The 21187-nt window shown below is 37.6% G+C and overlaps 1 protein-coding gene across 1 annotated transcript in view; it reads right to left on the bottom strand.

The window, feature by feature from the left end:
• The window catches only part of LOC150081033 (uncharacterized), a 278288-nt gene that overhangs the window by 53235 nt on the left and 203866 nt on the right, over positions 1-21187 (bottom strand). Inside the window, exon 16 of the mRNA XM_090380894.1 lies at positions 15215-15536. Coding sequence (XP_090237020.1) covers positions 15215-15536 — 322 coding nt within the window. The remainder of the gene's footprint in view (positions 1-15214; positions 15537-21187) is intronic.

Below are 21187 nucleotides of genomic sequence, written 5' to 3'. Positions count from 1 at the left end.
TACCTCCCCTGAATCCAAAGAAGCTCTCATAATTATGGCTAAGGGTTTGTTTACTTTCTTTGCTGCCTCCTTTAATATAACTGGACAGATCCCATCCACCCCAGATGCCTTTCTTGTGTTTATCTTTAACAATTTCTCCTCCACTTTACTCTCAGTTATTACAAGATTATCTAGCTTACTGCTCTGGCATTCCCCTCGCTGAATAACTCCTCATGTGTGAATGTCAATGCAAAATATTCATTTAGTTTGTTAGCTACCTGAGCAGGATCATCAACATGTTGAACCATCAATATCAAGTGGACCAATCTGATTCATCCGCTTCCTTCTACAGTTTACATTCACTGGTTTACGTAAGTAAAGAACTTTTTGCATCCCTTGCCAAAGATTTCTCGTAATCTGCTTTCGCTTGCCTAACCTCCTTTGTAACTTGGTTACAGATCACTTATATCTATCGCAGGCTTCTGTGTCACGTGTTAATTTATATGTATCGCATGCATTTTTCTTCTCTGCCATATGTCTCATTAGTTCATCTGACATCCATTTAGGCCTAAACCTTGAACAATATTTCTTAGTTGGTATGTAAAGCCTAGTAGCTTCCAAGATAAGTTCTTTGAATGCTTCCCATTTTGAATTTGCTGTTGGTAACATCATCAGTTCGTCCCACTGTATAGAATTTAAATACTGTCTCAGACCATCGTAGTCGCCTTTACGAAAGCAATAACCCTTCCCTTTAGCATTAGCATTAGTAGAGGCATTTGATGCAAGAAAGCAAGCTTATGCAGCATCAGCCAAAAAAAAAAAAAAAAAAAAACCACTTCACCCCTCTGTTCATTCAAAATACCTGTCCAGCTGAGCCTTAAACTTATTTAGGCTATCAACCTCCACCACAAGGGATGGCAGTCTGTTCCACCAACCAACCACCCGCTGGCTAAAGGCAAATTTCCGCACGTCTATCCTACATCTGTCTTGCCTCAATTTGAATTTATGCCCTCTCAGGTGATTTTTCTGAGCTAGAGGAAGAATCCCATCAGCATTGAGCATGCTTAAACCATTCAAGGCTTTATACACCTCTATCAGATCACCTCGCTGGTGCCTAGTCTCCAGACACTGTAATTTGCAAAACTTAAGCCTTTCTTCGTAAGAGCACCCCTTTGTTCCATTCACTAATCTTGTTGCCCTTCTCTGTACTCGTTCCAGCAGCTCTACATCCTTCTTGAAATGAGGCCTCCAGACCTGTATACAGTACTCTAGGTGTGGCCTGACCATCGCCTTATACAATGGAATAATCACCTCCTTATCCCTGCTGGAAAAATTCCTGTATATCATTGACAATACTCCATGAGCTACTCTTGCAGCCCGTCTGCACTGCTCAGAGAACTTCATATCTGCCTGCACAACCACCCCCAAGTCCCTTTCATTCTCTACCACTGTCAGTGTAGTACCACAGAGTTGATACGTTGCTCTGGGGTTGTTGTTTCCCATGTGTAGTACTTTACATTTGTCAATGTTAAACTTCATTTGCCACCTCTCAGCCCATCTGCTCAACCTTTCCAGATCCTGTTACAGCAGCATAGTGTCAGCAGTGTCCTTGACAACCCTGCCAACCTTTGTATCATCTGCAAACTTGGACATTAAGCTTGATATACCATCATCAATATCATTTATAAATACAGAAAACAACAATGGACCCAACACTGAGCCCTGAGGGACTCCACTAATAACATTAGTCCACGATGAGCAGTGTCCATTGATTACCACTCTCTGTCTTCTCCCCCTCAACCACCTCTTTATCCATAGCAGCAATTTGCCTCCAATGTCACACTGCTCCAATTTGTGTAGCAGTCTTCCATGTGCAACAGTATCAAAAGCCTTTCTAAGATCCAAGATGGTGTTAAAAGGGAAAACTGTTGCATCACCTACTCCACTATCAGAATTTGATCCATCAGTATATATTTTCGTAAAAGGAGGATAATTCTCTGTGTGAGCAGTATGGAATTGTATGTTGATATTTGCAAGAGAATGTTTTCCCCACTTTAGGAAGTAATTGTCGCAGGATGGTTTAAAATAGGACCATGGGGGAACTGAACAGTTTGGATCTTGGAGAATATTTTTGAGGTGTACATTTCAAGTTTCTGATAGTGTCTGTAATCTGAAAGAAGTAGGCTAAACTGCACTCAGTCTATTTCTATAGAACATTTTAAACTGTGGATCAATAATTATTGCCCAAATGGGATGGGTAGGCATGGTTCGAATTTTATCTGCATAATTCAGAAGTAACACTTTTCTTCTGAGATAGAGTGGAACTTCATGGGTTTCAATATAAAGACTTTGTACTGGCGATGTTCTATATGCACCTGTAGCAATCCTGAGGACAGAACGTTGAATAGGAGCAAGGCATGTTAGCACGCTCTCCCTAGCAGAGTCATACATCGGGCATCATAATCAAGACGAGACCTAATTAGAGTTCTATACAAGTGAAGCAAGGTATAGCGGTCTGCACCCTATGTTGTAGAAGAAAGAACTCTTGAGTATGCTAATTTTTTTCTGGCAAGTAGTCCTCAGATATTTGATGTTCTAAGAAATTAAGCATGTGGTCAAAAATCAGGCCAAGGAGACGAATACTTTTTATAACTGATATAGGATGATTTGTTAAGTGTAGCTCTGGGTCAGAATGCATCTTTCGTTTGTTACAAAAATGAATTTCTAATGTGATAGTTGGTACCCATTCTACGTCATCCATAGATCAATATTGTTAAGTGAGATTTGTAGCTGCCTTTCAATGAAGTTCATATTCTGTGAACTGTAGGAAACAGTCCGATCATCAACATAGAGGTATGAGTTTACAGGGTTGGGTATACATTTGGTTATATTATTTATTCTTATTGCAAATAAGACAGAACTGAGGCTTGTGGAACTCCTTCCTCTTGTACATAGATTTGTGAGAGGACAGGACTTGCAGATAGCGGACTCGAAAAATTCTATGCCGAAGGAAGTTTTGTATGAAATATGGTAAGTGGCCTCTCAGGTCAAGGCATAATATACCATAACAAGATACTCATTTCAGATAAATGCATTCCTAACATTTCTTTTGGCTTTGACCATGAGATCCAAGGATGATTGATTTTTTCTGAAACAAAATTAGTTATCAGAGATTAGATATTTGGAATCAAGATACCAGGTTAGTCAGCAGTGTAACATTTTTTCCAGAGTTTTACCCAAACAGCTGGTAAGAGAAATAGGTTTGTAGTTGTGAGGTATAGAGTGATCTTTCCCTGGTTTGGGAATTGCCGGTACATAGGACTGATGCCAACAGGTGGGGAATGAATGTTTAATGAAAATACAACTGTAGAAAGTCAGCAGTAAGGATAACGATCTGTTATCTAAGTGTTTAAGCATTATATAACATACTCCGTCAGGACCAGCAGCGTTGTTCTTAGAGGTATATATGGCTTCTTGAAGTTCAAGCATAGTAAGTGGCCAATTATATGATAAAGAAGATGTGGTTTTGAAGTTCAATTGAGATTTTTCAGCTGGAGCTTTAATCTTCTGAAATGATGGGTCGTATTTGGTCGAGGCAGACAACTGTGAGAATATAGACTCTAGGGCATTTTCAATTTCTGCACAGCGCCTGTCCATTCCAGTTGAAAATTTGAGAGGATAAAGGAGGAAATTTGCCATTTAGTTGTTTTATTTTTCTCCATATTATTCTAGAATGTATTTTTTTTAAGTGAAATTGCAAATCGGATCCAAGAGTCTCTTTTTGCTTTCTTCTTGATGTGGCAAGCCTTGGCTATGAGTTTCTTATAATTATAAGATTATTGGTATTAGGATGTTTATGGAATATATTCCATGCTCAGTTTTTTCCTTTTTTGGCACTCTTAGAATTCTCATTCCACCAATAATTTATGGATCTACATAAGCCTGACTGTGGGACGGAAATAGATGCAACTGCTGGGATTTGTTTGGTAACATGGTTGCTGACTATGTAAATTGGATGAGATTTGATGATCTGATTATTGAAAGATACATGATAATGTACTTTGTTCAATCTGAGTTGGAAAATTTAAATTTTATGTGGTTTTCTGAAGTTACAGAGTGAATTTTGAATTATACAGATTAGTGGATAGTGGTCATTGTTTAGTGGATTGTCAAGAGCTGTCCACTCAATACAAGGAAAGAGGAATGGAGAGGAAATAGATAGATCTATTGAAGAGACTGTTCCTGTTGGGAAATGGATGTAAGTTGGTGAACAGTATTTAGGATGGTTAAATTATGCCTGTCAATGAGCTGTCCTTGTCCATCTGCATTGGAAGACCACTGCAATGGATGGTGTTAATTGAAGTCGCTGAATAAACAGAAAGGAGTTGGCAACTGCAGAATTAAATCTTCATGTTCATGAATGGTACAAGGTTGACTGGGTGATAGATAGATTGAAACAAGTGTTATAGTGACACCAATTGCTATTTGCATAGCAACAGGTTCAATAGAGGTTTGCAAAGGAATACATCTGCAAGGGACTTGTGAATCTATGAGAACGGCTACCCCACTATGAGCATTATTTGTAACTAGTCTATCTTGTCGGAAAAGAGTATAATTTTTTATTGAGAGTGAGAGAAATCCCCGAGGAGTTAAATATGTCTTCTGTAAACAGATGCCAACTGGATTATGACACTCAATTATTTCCTGGATGTCATCAATATTGCTATGAAAGCCACTACATTTCCATTGGACTACATTGTTCATTGTTTAGATTTAGATGAAGGAGTTGAGTCTGTGTTTTTTAAAAGTCTGTTTGACGCAGTCAATTTCAATCTTCTCACTTTTTGGGAAAATAGGTCTTGTGTCTATTTCATCCTCTGGACAGATCTCTGGAATGGTTTCGGTTTCATCTTGAGTGGGAATTTCATTGGTATCCATAAGGAAGGAGGAGCCATCTGGCTGTTTGCTAAAGAGATTTGGCTTCTCTGCTTGAGCGGTCTTACAGGAGCTACATGGGCAGCTGGTGGTATAGTAACTGCTGTGTTGCTAGCCCTGCTTGAGGATTGTGGTACAGAAAAGATCAAGGATCGAGCCCATTCAGAAATGGAGATGTTTGGTGGAATTGAAGTTCAGTTTGGACTGATCCTGAAAGAAATTTTTTAGAGGCTTCAGCACATGTACATCTAGGCATCTGTAATTGTATTTGCTTTCATGCTTCTGGGAATGAGATTTTCTTTTCTATTTTATATTTCTGGATTTTTTTCTAGTATTTCCACTGTTCACAATTTTTAGAGAAGGCTAGATGGCTGCCTTTACAACTGGGACAAAGCGAACACTGGGCATTACAGTCAGCTTGGGAATGTTCTTTTGATTCATGGTTTGGACATAACGAGTCACCTCGACACTGTTTGTGAGTGTCCAAATTTCTGACACATAACAACTTATTGCATTTGGGATATATGCGCAAATGCGACAATGCAATTACCCTGCTTTCACTGATGAAGGTAGGTTAGGTGAGCTGAATGTTAGTATGATGTTGTGAGTCGGAATGAGCTCGCCATCTTTTTTCATCATAATTCTTTTGGCCCATGTAACTTTCTGATCCTGCAGTTCCTGAACAATTTCTTTCTCTGAAATATTCATTCCATGTAAGGTGTCTCCAAAGGTGCCTTTGGAGACACCTTACATGGAACTCCACCAAATGAGGTGAGTCTGAGTAGAGACTCAGAGTGTTTAGATCTGGTGGTCTCTACAGGCAGGTCACCAGATTTCAGTTGTTGAACCATTTTCGGGGAACCAGTTACCCTCTCAATGTTTTGCTCCTTTTGTCCCTGGAGGTTTGCTTTACCACCCAGATTTCTGACCCCGCCACAGGGAAGTAGGAGCAGTGCTATTTCCAACAGTACTAACTAAATAACTCAGCCACTTGGTTACCTTGTCGTAACCAAGCGGCTTTTTGGAACGCAGAGAAATTGCTTGGTCATAGAACACTTGGCATCTGGGGACTGAATGTGTTAACACCCTCACCACTGCTGATATAGAATTTACAAACTTCATTTTGACTGTCTGAAGCAGTTCACTGGTGTGCACATCACTTAGCAAGGTAATAAAATTGTAAACATGAGAGAAACTGTTGCTGAGAGAAAAAGGGGTAAGTTTTAGTTTGAATGTGAGAATACCGTTGTAATATAGTACTGTACAATAAATTTCTTTAAAAAAATTAACTCTCTACAAATGGACTATAATACATTTGCATTAGAGTCCTCTACAAATGCATGCTACATTAGTAAAACCATCCGTAAAACTAAACCAGAAAATTTGACTGAAACAGCTCCCTAGTTTATCACCACTAAATATATGGTGTGTTTAGATCTCCAAAGAGGGGAAAAACCAACTCTCATATTTGGCACTACCATCTATCTATTCTGTAAGACTCAGTTTTGTTTCCTCAGAGTGTGTGGTTGTTATAGTACTATAGTAAATTTCAAGTGGAGAGATTCTGGACAATTGTGAAATTTCGTGCAGAGTTCCAGCCCAGGTAAACATTTACGGTTAAATACTCATACTGTAGTACAGTTAGTACAGTATGTCTCAAAAGCAGTTAACTCTGAAATAAAAATCAGAAATTATAGAATATTCTAGAAAAGAAAAGTATGGACTTCATAAGTTAGCTGATCATTTCAAAATTGGAAAGACTTTTAAGCAGCAGCAATCATTAAAAATCAAGAAATTTTGTTAAAACAGTAGTAGGAAAATGGAAAGCAGCTCCATACATTTTTTCATGGCAAAGATGCTTTGGTGGATAAATTGACATTTGAGTGGTTTAGTCGGGTATGCAATCAAAACATTCCCATCTCTCTAGGCCTATGATTCAAACCAAATCTTTAGAAATTGCTAAAAAAACTGATACTGCTGACTTTAAAGCATCTAATGGCTGGTTTGGTAAATTCCATAGACATCACAATATTTCATTCAGTGCAATTTGTGGGGAGGGAGCCTATTGATGTTTTTTTTTTTTTAAAAAAAAAGGCTGCCATCAATACTTGTTGCATAATCATCAGAAAACATGTTGAATGGTGATGAAACACGTTCTCCTCCTCCCCTGTGCAGGCACCTCCGTAGCCAGGTGGGAAGGAGCAGCAGTGCATAGCACACGCTTGTTGATTAGACCAGGGTTCGAGCCCATTACCACCAAATACGGAGGATGTGGAAAGATCAGGGAATGACCACCGCATATTACCGGAGCAATATGGCCTTAGTTGCTAATGCTCCTAAAAAAAACCAAATAACAATAACAAATAACAATCCCCCGTGCAGTTAAAAGATAAAATAATGTGCCTTAGAGGGGGAACGTGCTGGAGGTAAAGTGGCGATGAAACATCTAACTGTACTTTTGTGTACAAGCATAACAGGCACTCATGAAACACCTCTTATTATAAGCAAAAACCTATGAATCCAAGGTAAGGTGTTTTAAAGGTTTGGATTTAAGAAAACTCAATTTACATTGGAAATCAAACAATAAAGCTTAGATGACTAGGGAGATAATGAAAGAATGGCTGATCCATTTCAATAAAAGAATGATTTGCCAGAATAGAAAAGTTATTTTATTTCTTGACAATGCCAAATCTCACCCACACATTAAACTAAATAATGTTAAAGTGCTTTTTTTTCCCTCCCATCACATTCGCTTCTCAACCACTAGATCAAGAAATAATTGCCAACTTTAAGTTGAAATATTGACAAATAGTTCTTAACAACTAATTTCAAAATTGATGAAGAAAAGTTGTTCAAACTTTACAAAAGTATACACATACTACAGGCTATAAATCTAGATTAGTGTAGCATGGAATGCAGTGAGCCCTCTGCAATTAAAAACTGCTTCTACAAAGCAGGATTTGATGTGAGTGTTAGTCAGTGTGATGGTGACTTTGCAGATGCAGCTGATGCATCTGTATTAATGGCTTGCTGTGGCTACTAGGAAATTCTTCACTGACAGGAGATGAATATTTTTCTGTAGACTCTTTTCTTTTTCTGTAGATTCCGTAGATGAATATTTTTCTGTAGATGTAGTGAGGGAAAGCATAAACACTGAAGTAAAAGACATTGTAAGTAAATTTATGAACAATAAGGAGCTTATGGAGGAAGAGGAAGAACCTGAAAAGGATGAATAACAGCATGACCCCAATTTAAAAAAATATGCCGATGCATTAGATTAACTAGAACCCATAGTCTCTTGAATGCAGAGCAAGTAAAAATTGAGTTGGGAAGCCTGTCCACCATCAAAGGCAGTCCTAATACACAGTTCTCTTGAAATATCTGCTGTGGTTTCAGATGTCGATTTTGGAGGTTAACCGCCTAGCAACACAATCCTTTTGCTTCTCGACATTATGCCGCCATCAAGTAGTTCATGTTCATAGTTTGTCAAGCTTTACATGTTGTGCATACTCCTCTTGAGACAACCAGCATGAAGGGCCTTTTTTATTTTTAAACTGTCATTTTTTGTAAATTTATTCTCCGAGTTGTAATTTTTTTATCCCCTCTAGCTTGCATGCTGCACAAGGAGCAATTGTAAATAGCAATCAATTGAATAAATAAATAAATAACACATCAAAAGAATTCTGTGAGCAAAAACAATGAATACAGAGTAAAAATATTGAGTGATCTAATTACCCACAATGAAAATGAAATACTCTAATCCACCAGTTTTCAAACTGTGTATCATAATGCCTTGGAGAGGCACCACAATTTACCAGGGGCGTCGCGATATTTTTGATAAATTAAATTCACTTAATTTATCTCTTCAGGGAAATTACACCAAAGTTTTAGCCATTAAAAGGAAACTAAAACTTTGAAAGAAAAAAAATAAAAGAAGGTAAAATTGATTGCTTCCCACTTTTACATCAATTTTTACAATAAAATGAAGTTCATTTTAATGAAGAATTAAAATCAGTAACTGTTGAGCATTTATCACAACTCCATGCATGCATCGAGAAATATTTTTAAAAAAAATTTGAAGAGTACATAAGGATTAGAGATCCCTTTGATACAAAGTCCCCATCAAATTTACCTACTGTTGAAGAAGAACAATTTATCGATCTCACATCAGACCTTACACTGAAAGCAAAGTTTTCATCATTATCTTTATATGATTTTTGGTGTTTAGCAAAACACAAATACCCAGAATGTAGCAATAAAGCTTTGTGAATACTAGTGCCATTTGCAATTCTAACACTTTGTAAAAGTTGGATTTTTGGCACTGGCAGTCATTAAATCAAAAAAATTCAGATCAAAATTAAATGTTGAAAAAGAAATATGTGTTGCCTAGGTTTGATGAATTAAGCAATAAAAAGCAAGCACAAACATCACATTAATGTTTTTTAAGAATAAAAAATATCCCAATTGTTATTTCATGTATTAATAATTATTGTATTAACATATCAAAAATAAGAAATTGCACAATTATAGATGTTTTACTTCAAGGAAGGTGTGGGCTCAGAAAATTTGAGAACCACTGCTCTAAACAAAGCGATCTATATTCATTTTTTACTAAAAGACAATGATGTTTTAAAATAAATAACACAAATAAATTTGTTATTTATTAAAAATTAATTATGCATTATTTATTAAAAGTTAACTGAAATGCAAAAGTATAACGATAAGTAGTAAAAAAAGTTTGTTAAGCAACCGGTTACAGTGAATTTCATTTTTCTGAATTATTGAAACTGACCTCAGAAAAGTGGACACTTTCTTTTAGCACACACTTCCTTCTGCCCCAGTGGTATCCACTACAGTACTGTACTACCTAGCAGCTGGACTGCAAAACTGTTTTAAAGGTATACCTTCAAAGCATAAGGAATACTGCATCTCACCATGATGCCCGGCTAAATAAATACATGTCACTCATACCGCAGGCAAAATGAGTGGGGGATGCCAGAACTTTGATCTCCAGACTAAACATGGATTTTACCACTTAAAGCCAAGCAAAAGTGATGGTAGTAGCGCATGTGATGCAAGAAAGCAAGTGTATGAGAGCTTGTGCAGCATCAGCCAAAAAAAAAAACACACCATTCCCTCCAAATGCCTGTCCAGTTCCTCCTTAAATTTTTTTAACTTATCAACTTCCACATCGACAGATGAAAATTTGTTCCAGCAATTAACTACCCGCTGGCTAAAGGCAATTTCCGCACATCTATTCTACATCTAATCTTTTCTTAATTTGAACTTATGTCCCCGTAGGTTGGTAATCTGAACAAGTGGAAGGATCCCATCAGAATTCAGCGTGCTCAACCCATTCAAGGCCTTATAGACCTCAATCAGATCACCGCGCAGGTGCCTAGTCTCCAGCCACTGCAATTTGCAGAACTTAAGCCTCTCTCGGTAAGAGGATCCCTTCATCACCCTCAGCAATCTTGCTGCCCTTCTCTGTACACGCTCAAGCAAATCTACATTCTTCCTAAAATGAGGCCTCCAGACCTGTACGCAGTACTCAAGGCATGGCCTGACCATTGCCTTATACAGAGGGACAATCACCTCCTTTTCCCTGCTATCAAAATCCTATATATCATTGACAAAACCCCATGACCTGCTTGGCAGCCTGTCTGCATTGCTCAGAAAACTTCATATCTGACTGCACAATTACTCCCAGGTCTTTTTCATTTTCTACCACCTTAAGTGTAGTACCACACAGTTGGTACGTTTCTCTGGGGTTACTTCTACCCATATGCAGTACTTTGCATTTGTCAAGGTTAAACTTCAGTTGCCACTTCTTAGCCCATCTGCCCAAATTATCTAGATCCTGTTGCAGTAGCACACTGCCATTACTGTCATTAACAACCCTGCCAACCTTTGTATAATCTGTAAACTTCGACATTAAGCCTGATATACCTTCATCAATATCATTGATAAATATACAACACAACAGAGGACCCAATACCGAACCCTGTGGGACTCCACTAATAACATTAGTCCATGAAGAGCAGCACCCATTGATTACCACCCTCTGTCTTCTCCCACCTAACCATCCTTTTATGCATTGTAGCAACTTACCCTTAATACCATTCTACCCAATTTGTACAATAGTCTTCCATGCGCAACAGTGTTAAAAGCTTTCCTGAAATCCAAATATATGATATAAAATTATTTTTTGCATCCAGTTCCTTTGTAACCACATCATAATATCCTATCAAATTTGTCAGACAAGACTTTCCATTAACAATCCCATTCTGTGTGCTGTGTCTGAATTATTGCTGCAGTCTTGTCTAGATGATCCTGCAATGCATCTTTTGACTCCATTATTTTACACGGAACAGAAGTTAAACTAACTGGTCGGTAATTGCTCGTGTCGCCCTTCGATCCCCCTTTGTGAATTGTGGATACATTTGCACATCTCCAGTCAGTGGGGACCTCCCCTGAGTCCAAGGATGCGCTCATAATTATGGCTAAGGGTTTGCTTAGTTGCTTTGCCACTTCCTTTAATATAACTGGATAGATCCCATCCACACCAGGTGCCTTTCTTATATTTAACTTCAACAATTTCTCCTCCACTTTGCTCTCGGTTATTACAAAATCATTAAGCACCCTGCTATAATTTGATAACCTTCTGCCATTTTCAAACCTTAATAACTCCTCATGTGTGAATGTAGATGCAAAATACTCATTCAGTTTGTTTGCTCTCTGAGCAGGATCATCAACAGTCGAACCATCGATATCAAGTGGACCAATCAGATTCTTTCCCTTCATTTTGGAGTTTATATAAGTAAAGAAATCCTTCCTGATTTTCTTAGCATCTTTTGCCAAAGATTTCTCGTAATCTGCCTTCGCCTGCCTAACCTCCTTTGTGACCTGATTACAGACTAGCTTATATCTGCCATAGGCTTCTGAGTCGCTTGATAATTTATATGCCTCCCATGCATTTTTCTTCTCTGTCATGAGTCTCATTAGTTCATTTGTTAACTATTTAGGCCTAAACCTTGAACAATATATTTTAATAGGTATGAAACTTTTAGTAGCATCCACGATTAATTCCTTGAATGCTTCCCACTTAGAATTTACTGTTGGTAACATCGTCAGTTGATCCCACTGTACAGAATTTAAAAACTTTCTGAGACCACTGTACTCACCTTTACGGAAGCAAAAACCCTTTCCTTTACCCCTGATGGTAATTATATCTTTAAGTAAATCCCACATCAGTACACTGTGATCACTGCCACCTAGTGGTTCCTTTATATGAAAATTCTTAATACGGGAATGATCAATGCTGATAACCAGATCAAGATATATTACCCTCTCTGGTTGCCTCTTGAACATGTTGCTGCAGAAAACAATCAACCAATAAATCCACAAAAGTCTTACTAGCGTGTGAGTGACTAACCAAGTTCCAGTCAATATCTGGGAAGTTAAAATCCCCCATTTTAAGACATTCTGATTTACTAGCCCACTCTATTTCTCTGTACAATTGTTCATTGCCTATAACACACTCCCACTCTTATTTTTGCTTTCGCAGTGGTTATGTCACACCAAACTGACTCAACAGTGCACTGTTCATCTATATCAACTGGATGCACTTCTTAATTAACAGCATAACACCACCTCCCTTCCTATCTTGTCTATCCTTTCGTACACATTGCACTCCCCAAATTCCAGTTCTGCATTCCTTATATCTGTGTGACACCACGTCTCTGCTATGCCAACAATATCCGCCTTTGATGTCTTGACCAACACTTCAAATTCATCAAATTTATTTACTATACTTCTAGCATTGGTATACATTTACCTATCCTTATTATTAGTTACCCTAATACATCCCATATACCCACCTGTTTCACAATGACTGCTGTCAGTCCCTGAAACCCCCAGCATCCCTCGCTCCAGGTCGCTACTTATTCTAATAGAAGTTTTGCAAGAATTACCTTCACCTCTGCCTGCGGCTACTTTTAACCTTTTAGTCTGTGAATCCCCCCAAGCTAGCAGTTTTCTGACCCACCTAACACTGCCTCGATAGCATCAGTAAATATTCTTGCACCCTTTATATTTAAGTGTATCCCATCCCCGTAGAAGCAGTCTCTCCTGTTAACAAGCACAGACCACTCTGAAAAAAAATTCTACCCCTTTAGCCTTGCACATTCCCTCCAGGGCTGAATTGATTGACAAGACTCTCATCATGTATTCCCTCCTATCGTGTCTGGGCAGATTTGCAGACACTTTCAAATTTAACCCTGACTCATGACTTTTTTGCAACACTGACCTGTACTTGTTAAGTAAATCTGTAGATCTCCTATTCTTAATGTCATTGGTGCCAACATGTACAACAATATCACCTTTTGTGCCGTTAAAAGATGACACATGCTTTACATTGTCATCAACCATTTTTGCCCCTGGCAGATATACCCTGGTCCTGTTCCATCTATCCTTTTTACACAATGCATTCGCCGTCTCCCTGACAATAGAGTCACCAATAATAACTAGTTTCTTTGGGACCAACACATTCTGCCTTGGAGATTGCCGCTGTGTTGCTTGATGCCCAGGAGTGAGCTGTGGCGTTGAGTTGGGCAGCTGAGAGCTTGACGGGCCCCTCATATTAATTTCTTCGAGGGCATCTACCCTACACCTCAAGCTCTCATAGATGTCCAGTAGAACGTTTAGCTGATGCCTCATTTCTAGACACGCTCTGCATCTTGCACATACAAAGACATTCTCCTTGGCTAGATCATGTTCTGTTCCAGAGAGTTCGGCAAACATTTCACAAGTTGCACATTTTTTTATGCTGTGATGCGTTGGAGAATTGCTCCTCTCAGTTCTATTCCGAGTCACAGCACTCCTGCCTCTTTGTGCTCGTTGCTTTGCTGCTCTAGTCTGGGGCATGATATTTTAAATTAATAAGATCAATAAATTTAATTAATAATAATTGTCAATACTACGCTATCTAATAGAATCCTAAATGCAGTGATGCATATTACGCTATATAATTATGTTAGAACTGCTTAGTTACCACAATTAAAAATTTGAATTCCCTGCTACTCTATACAAAAACAATGGCTGCAAGATTCGAACAAAATAACGGTTTTTCGTATATTAAGTAGAAATCTACAAAATCTCTTTATCTAAATTAAAAATAACCAGCGTAACAATAACTATAAGACTACGTATAAAGTACAATATAAAATAACAATTAGGTAAATAAAAAGGCAAACACTTATCGCTTTTTCAGAGCCTGTAATTCACAGCTGTAATTTTTAAAGAGAGTCAGTGCCCCTGTGTGGTCTTGCATAGGTGGTGAATGCGTTATCTACCACATATTACTGCCTAGTAACACAGAGAGTCAGACATTTACCTGTATGGTGTGGATGCCATACCCCAACCTCATTTATTGGTCCAGACTATAGTAGTTACCTGACTGTTAATTTTCCTCATTACAACTCAGTTGTTTATATTCTAACATTAAATTATAAAATAAAATCTCCCCAGATGGTTCATTAATTATCAATTTATAATTACCATTATTTGAAATTTATTTCTAATTTAAATTCAATTTATCTTGTAACTACAATTTTTCAATTTAATTTTGTTTTTAATATATTTGCAGGAATTATTAATGCATTTTCTTTTTAAGTTACTATAATATGCTAAGAATTTTACTTTCTTTAAACTTTCTCATTCATTTTCTTATATTTCTTATTATTTTTTCATCATATAGTATTCTGTAAATCAAGAAAAAAATATTACTACTCATCTAATATCTTTTCTTATTAATACATACATCATACATAGTTGCAACTTGTAGACATCCACACTTATGTGTATGTCTACAAATTGCAGGTATGTATGATGTATTCCTGTATGTCATAAAATAGCTGTTGTTATTTGGTTTTTAGGAGTATTAGCAACTAAGGCCATATTGCTCCAGGAATATGCGGTGGTCATTCCCTGACCTTTCCGCATCCTCCGTATTTGGTGGTGACTGGCTCGAACCCCGGTCTAATCAAGAAGCGTATGCTACGCACTGCTGCTCCTTCCCACCTGGCTACGGAGGCACCTATAAATAAAATAGCTGTATGATATCATTAAAAAAAAAAAAAAAAAGCACAGTCCACTGTGAATTATGGCATTGAACATTTTTTTGCTCTAATTTCAGTAGGCAGACAGTCAAAATGAGTATGTAAGCTTTCCTGATCTAAGCTATCTCTAAAATACATAGAAATTTATTATTTTTATTACACAGATTTTAAACTTTATTCACCTTTCTGGTTCAAAAGTGGCGAGTGGCTAACTTCTGATGTTTCTTTGCTGTTCCGTGGCCACTTAGAATGCAACTGATTTACATCAATTTTGGAAGCTGAATTATTATCATCCATTCTTTTCTTTTTCTTAAATGTTTCTTCTTTTGTTTTTTCTAATTCAATTTTAGAATATAAGTGGCCAAGTTCAGGCATTAAACTGCAAAGATTGAAATAATCTTCTTTGTGTTCTGGTTCTGCCCCTTCAGATGAGATGACAGATTCTTTTTGGTCTTCCTTTATTTCTTGTGCTTTATCTGATTTTGCAGCAGTGCTCTCTGTCATCTATATTATGCACAAAACAAAGAAATATGTTAAATTGTGATTATTATAATATTAATTGTAGCAAAACAACTTTATTTACTCTGTAAATAGAAGCAGCTTTAATATATCACAATTTACTTCTTTTCTTGATTTCATTGTTTAAATATAGTTTTTTTTTTTTTTACATATATATACATATATATAAATATATAATTGAAATTTTACAAAAAAAATGGAAATACCAACACTTTATGCTTCTGAAACATGGATACTGAAACAAAGAGACATTAATAGAATACAAGCTGCAAAAAATGAAATTTTTAAGATATGTTAAAGGATGTACAAAATTAGATAAAATACCAAACGTAAATATTAGAAAGGAATTAAAAATTTACTCAATTAATGGAAAAATTATAGAATATACACAAAGATGGAAAGAACATGTAGAAAGAATGGAAGATAATAGATTCCCTAAATTAGCTTATACATATAGAGCAAAAGGAAAAAGAGAAAGAGAAAGATCAAAGAAAAGATGGGCAAATCTCTTTGAGATCAGAATAGGCGGATCGCCTGATCCATGAAGGAAGATAAGATAAAATAATATATATATATACACACACGTGTGTGTGTGTGTGTGTGTGTGTGTGTGTGTGTGTGTGTGTGTGTGTGTGTGTGTGTGTGTGTGTGTGTGTGTGTGTGTGTGTGTGTGTGTGTGTAACAGATAATTCATATAAAAATAAAAATAATACATAAGCCAGTAACATGGTAAAACAAATTAAATCAACAGGGAGAGGAAAAGTAAAAGTAACAAGACAGAAACCATAGCCACAAGTCCCCAAATAATTTAGAGTTCGATTAAATCCAATTAATAATAATAAATCCAATTTAAATTTAAAATAATGCCAATTATATAATAATTTAGCGGTATCCCCCCTAGTTAGGTACCAGTTCTGAGAGACGTGAAATATCACTAAAATGAACTACTAAAAGGAAACAAAGTAACAACATAATAGACTGACCATTATGGCCCATATTGACGGATTATATAATTATTACTAAATTATTATATAATTGGCATTATTTTAAATTTAAATTGGATTTAATTGAACTTGAAATTATTTGGGGACTTGCGGCTACGGATTCTGTCTTGTTACCTTTACTTTTCCCCTCCCTGTTGATTTAATTTATGTTAATTTTTATGTTAACTTTCGATCTATAGTTTTGCCGCGCTACTGACTTATGTATTATTTTTATATGGATTATCTGTTATGAACTGGGCATCATGCGGAGGATGTGCATTTTGCTGCCTCTAATGTTAGCTTAATATTTATTTATTTTCTTATTTTATGTTATTGCATTCTAACTTTTTAAGCTATTAATTAAATATAACTCAGGTGGTAGTAGTGGGTTAATATGCAAAAAGCAGTGTCTGTGCTGTCATCTATATTTCTTCTTTTTCTGTCCATATAAGCTGGCAAAGCTTACATTATGTCGGTGGTGTGGCTCTGCTCTAGAGTGCTGTCTGTTCTATAGTTTATTTCTCGCTGCATAAGGACCACTTCTATGCAAATCCTCTGCATTTGTGGATTGATTGGAGGAGGAAGGGGTGGATTGGCCCTTCAGTCTGTTCGCCTTTGCGATGATTTGTCTAGCAATTGAAATGCAGCGATTCCATGACTATTATTGGCCTTGTGGTCCTCCGTCAATATGGGGCATAATGATCAGTCTATTATTTTGTTATTTTGTTTTCTTTTAGTAGTTCGTTTTGGTGATATTTCACGTCTCTCGGAACTGGTACCTTACTAGGGGGGGTACCGCTAAATTATTATATAATTGGCATTATTTTAAATTTAAATTGGATTTATTATTATTAATTGGATTTAATTAAACTCTAAATTATTTGGGGACTTGCAGCTACAGTTTCTGTCTTTACTTTCTCCCTCCCTGTTGATTTAATTTATGTTAATTTTTATGTTAACTTTCACTCTACAGTTTTGCCATGCTACTGGCTTATGTATTATTTTTATTTTTATATAAATTATCTGTTATGTACCGGGCATCATGTGGAGGATGTGCATTTTGCTGCCTCTAATGACAGCTTAATATTTATTTTTTTTTTTTATTGAAATTTAATATATATATATATAAAATCGATAATTTTTTTTTTTTTTTTTTTATGTGAACCCCAAACACGAGAGGTATTAGAACCTATAGTACTTAGTACCGTGCTTGGGTTGGAGGTTGAGAAGACGAAAGAAGATATTTGTTGACATTGGACTTGAACTTCTGTAGATTGTAATTTTCAGGAAATACGTATGAAGGAAGGTTGTTCCAGAAAACGGCAGTTGAATGAATAAATGAGGAAGATGAAAAGTTGGTTCTGTGGGTTTGAAGTTGGACAGTAAATGGATGTTGGCTGGTGGCGACACGTGTTCGGACTGTTTTGAAAGAGAGAGCGGGAATTATAGAAGCCAATTCAGAAGAACAGTGCCCATGGAAATATCTGTAGAAGAGGCATGCAGCAGAAACAGTACGTCTATGAGAAAGCGAGTGGAGAGACTCTGTTAGAGATGAATCATTAATTAACCTAACTGCCCTCTTCTGAATGGAATCAAGAAGCCTGAGAGAGGTTTTGGGGGCACCACCCCAAATGTGGGAACAATATTCCATGGCAGGGCGGATTTGCGATTTATACAGAGTGAGCAGCTGTTTGGAAGAAAAGTAACGCCGAGAGCGAAAGAGAAAACCAAGTTTTTTAGATGCAGAGGAAGCAATATTTGTAATGTGCTTGTGCCAAGAGAGATTAGAAGTCAGGGTAATCCCCAAAAGAGATATATCCTTTTGCCTAGAAATTGGAGTGTCACTAAAGATAAGCATAGGAGCAGAAGAATCCTTTTTGCGAGATATAAGACAAGACTGAGTTTTAGAAGGGTTGAAATCAACTAAGTTGTCTTTGCCCCACTGGAGAATTACCTGAAGATCGGCATTTAAGGAATTGGTAGCAGATTTTCGAGAAGTTGAAGCTGATTGAGCAGGGCAAGGTTTCTCAAAATGGAAAGTTGAATGCAATGTGCTATCATCGGCAAAACTATGGATAGGATTTCCAGTCAATGGAAGAAGGTCATTGATATACAAGAGGAAAAGAGTGGGGGAAAGAACTGAACCTTGGGGGACACCGGCATTAGTGGAGAAGTTAGAAGACAGAGAGCCATCTACCATCACCCTCAGTGAGCGATCAGAGAGAAAACTGGATAACCAATTACTAAAAACAGTTGGCAAACCATAAGATGGAAGCTTGTTTAGAAGACCTTTATGCCAAACACGATCATAAGCCTTTGAGATGACAAGAGCAACTGCTTGTGTTTCACCAAACCTATCCATTGAAGTAGTCCATAAATGGGTAACATAAGCCAGAATATCACCAGTGGATCGACACCGACGGAATCCATACTGGCGATCGTTGATCAGACGGAAGGTTTCTAGGTAGTTTAAGAGTTGGCGGTTAATTGATTTCTCCATTACTTTAGAAAGAGTAGAAGTAATTGCAATGGGACGATAATTGGATGGGAGGGATTTGTCACCCTTTTTAGGAACTGGCTGGATATGAGCAAATTTCCAAGCAGAAGGAAAAACACCTTTGGAATAAGAAAATGAAAAAAGGCGGCAAAGAATAGGAGTAAGTTCAGGAGCACAGGTTTTGAGAACAAGTGGAGAAATACCATCAGGACCTGGAGCTTTCTTAGCATCAAGATTCATCAAAATCCTTCTGATATCCTTTTGACGGAAGACCACAGGAGGCATTGAATGGACCGTGTTGTTGGAATGGTGGGAGGTGTTTTAACAAGTTCATTAATACATGAGCTGGAAGAAAAATGGGATGCTAGCAGGTCAGCTTTATCCTTGGCTGAAGTGACAACAGAACCATCTGGTTTGGACAGAGGTGGAAGCAGAGATGGGCAAAAGTTGCGGCCAATAGCTTTGGCAAGAGACCAGAATGCTCGGCTACCATTAGGGCAAGAAGCAAGTTTTCTACTCTTAGCCTGTTCAAACTCTAGTTTGGACTGATTAATAACTGCTTTACAATTGTTGCGAGCTTTGGTGTAGGCAGAAAATGAAACTGAAGAATTAGAAACAAGCCAATTACGATATGCAACATTCTTCTCTTGAACAGCCTTAGCACATTTATTGGAAAACCAAGGTTTAGATAAAGGACGAGATTTTAAAGTGGAGTGTGGGATAAAGGATTCCATTCCTGCAAGAATAATTTCACTGACACGATCTGAGCAAACGTTGACATCAGGAGTTTTGAAACAGTAATCCGACCAAGGAAAAGAAGAAAAGAAGTCTAGCAGGTCATCCCATTTTGCATTCTTGTAATGCCAAACAACACGAGGTTGGGAATAGCCATGAGATAAAGGTTCCATTGGAGAAGAGACAATCACCAAGTTGTGATCTGAAGTGCCTAAAGGACCTCTCACTTCGACCGTGTACTTAGAAGGGTTGTTTGTGAGAAAAAGATCAAGCGTATTGGCTGTATGATTAGGATTGTCCGGTATTCTTGTAGGTAAATGAACAATCTGTGCTAGGTCATTAGTAATTGCAAAAGCTTCAGCATCTCGACCTGCTGGGTCGGTGTGACTAGAAAACGGAAGCCAGCTGGAGTTGTGAACATTAAAATCACCAAGGAAAATTACCTCACTGTTAGGAAAGTTGGACTGGAGAAAGTCAAGTTGCAACGAGAGGAAGTCAAAGAGCTCCAAGTGATTAGTGGAGTTGGGAGAACGGTAGAGACAACAGATGAATTTGACACAATGAGGTAGAGAGATTTTAAGCCAGAGAAGATCAAAGAGAGGAGATTCCAAATTGCCAAGTCTCTGACAGGGAATATCAGAACGGACATATGCACAAGTACCACCTTTGAGGCGAAAGGAATCATACAGCGAATAATTTGGGCATCTGAGATGAACAGTAGTTGAATCAACCGCTAACTGAGATTCTGTCAGAAAAAGTACATGGGGTTTGGCAGACTGCAAGTGGAAATGGACATCGTTGAGATTAGAATTGAGACCACGTATATTTGTGAAATGAATTAGGAAATCCTTGGGAGGTTTAGATCTTTTCGCAGATAAGCTTGTTCTATTAGTTTGACAATTCATGGTGTATTCAATAGTAAGAAAAAGTGGGTGGGACATGCTGTATGAAGTAATGAAATTTTTGGATATGGCGTACATGTGGGAAGAATATACCCAGATCCTTGACATAACGTGGCCTCGACAATGCTCCCCGCATACACACTACTCAGACTCCCTCCAGTCACTATCTGGCAGAGTAGAGGTAGCAAGATTATACACTAGCTGATCCGGAAGCCTCCTAGAGAGTTACCAATAGGTTCGGTCCGGTGTACTAACTAGCGGCCGGCCTGCGAAAACCGTTTTAGAGCTGTACCCTCGAAATGTAAGGAATATTGGATCTCGCCACAACGTTCATCATAACCTCAAAAGTCATCAATCATACTGCATGATGGAAGAGATAGGGAAGGGTTGACCGGAACTTAGCTCTAGAGACTAAACATGGGTTCCACCACTTCAAGCCTCCAATAAGCAAAGTGGTGGTATTTCACCGGTTGATGAGTCATCTACCACCTAGTACTGCCTGGTAACATAGAGGGGCGG

This window comes from Mastigoproctus giganteus, chromosome 9 (assembly GCF_048544385.1).
Source record: "Mastigoproctus giganteus isolate SK-2022 chromosome 9, ASM4854438v1, whole genome shotgun sequence".
NCBI classification, from domain to species: domain Eukaryota; kingdom Metazoa; phylum Arthropoda; class Arachnida; order Uropygi; family Thelyphonidae; genus Mastigoproctus; species Mastigoproctus giganteus.
Note: the sequence above shows the minus strand (reverse complement) of the source record. Positions and strands in the feature narration are given on the sequence as shown.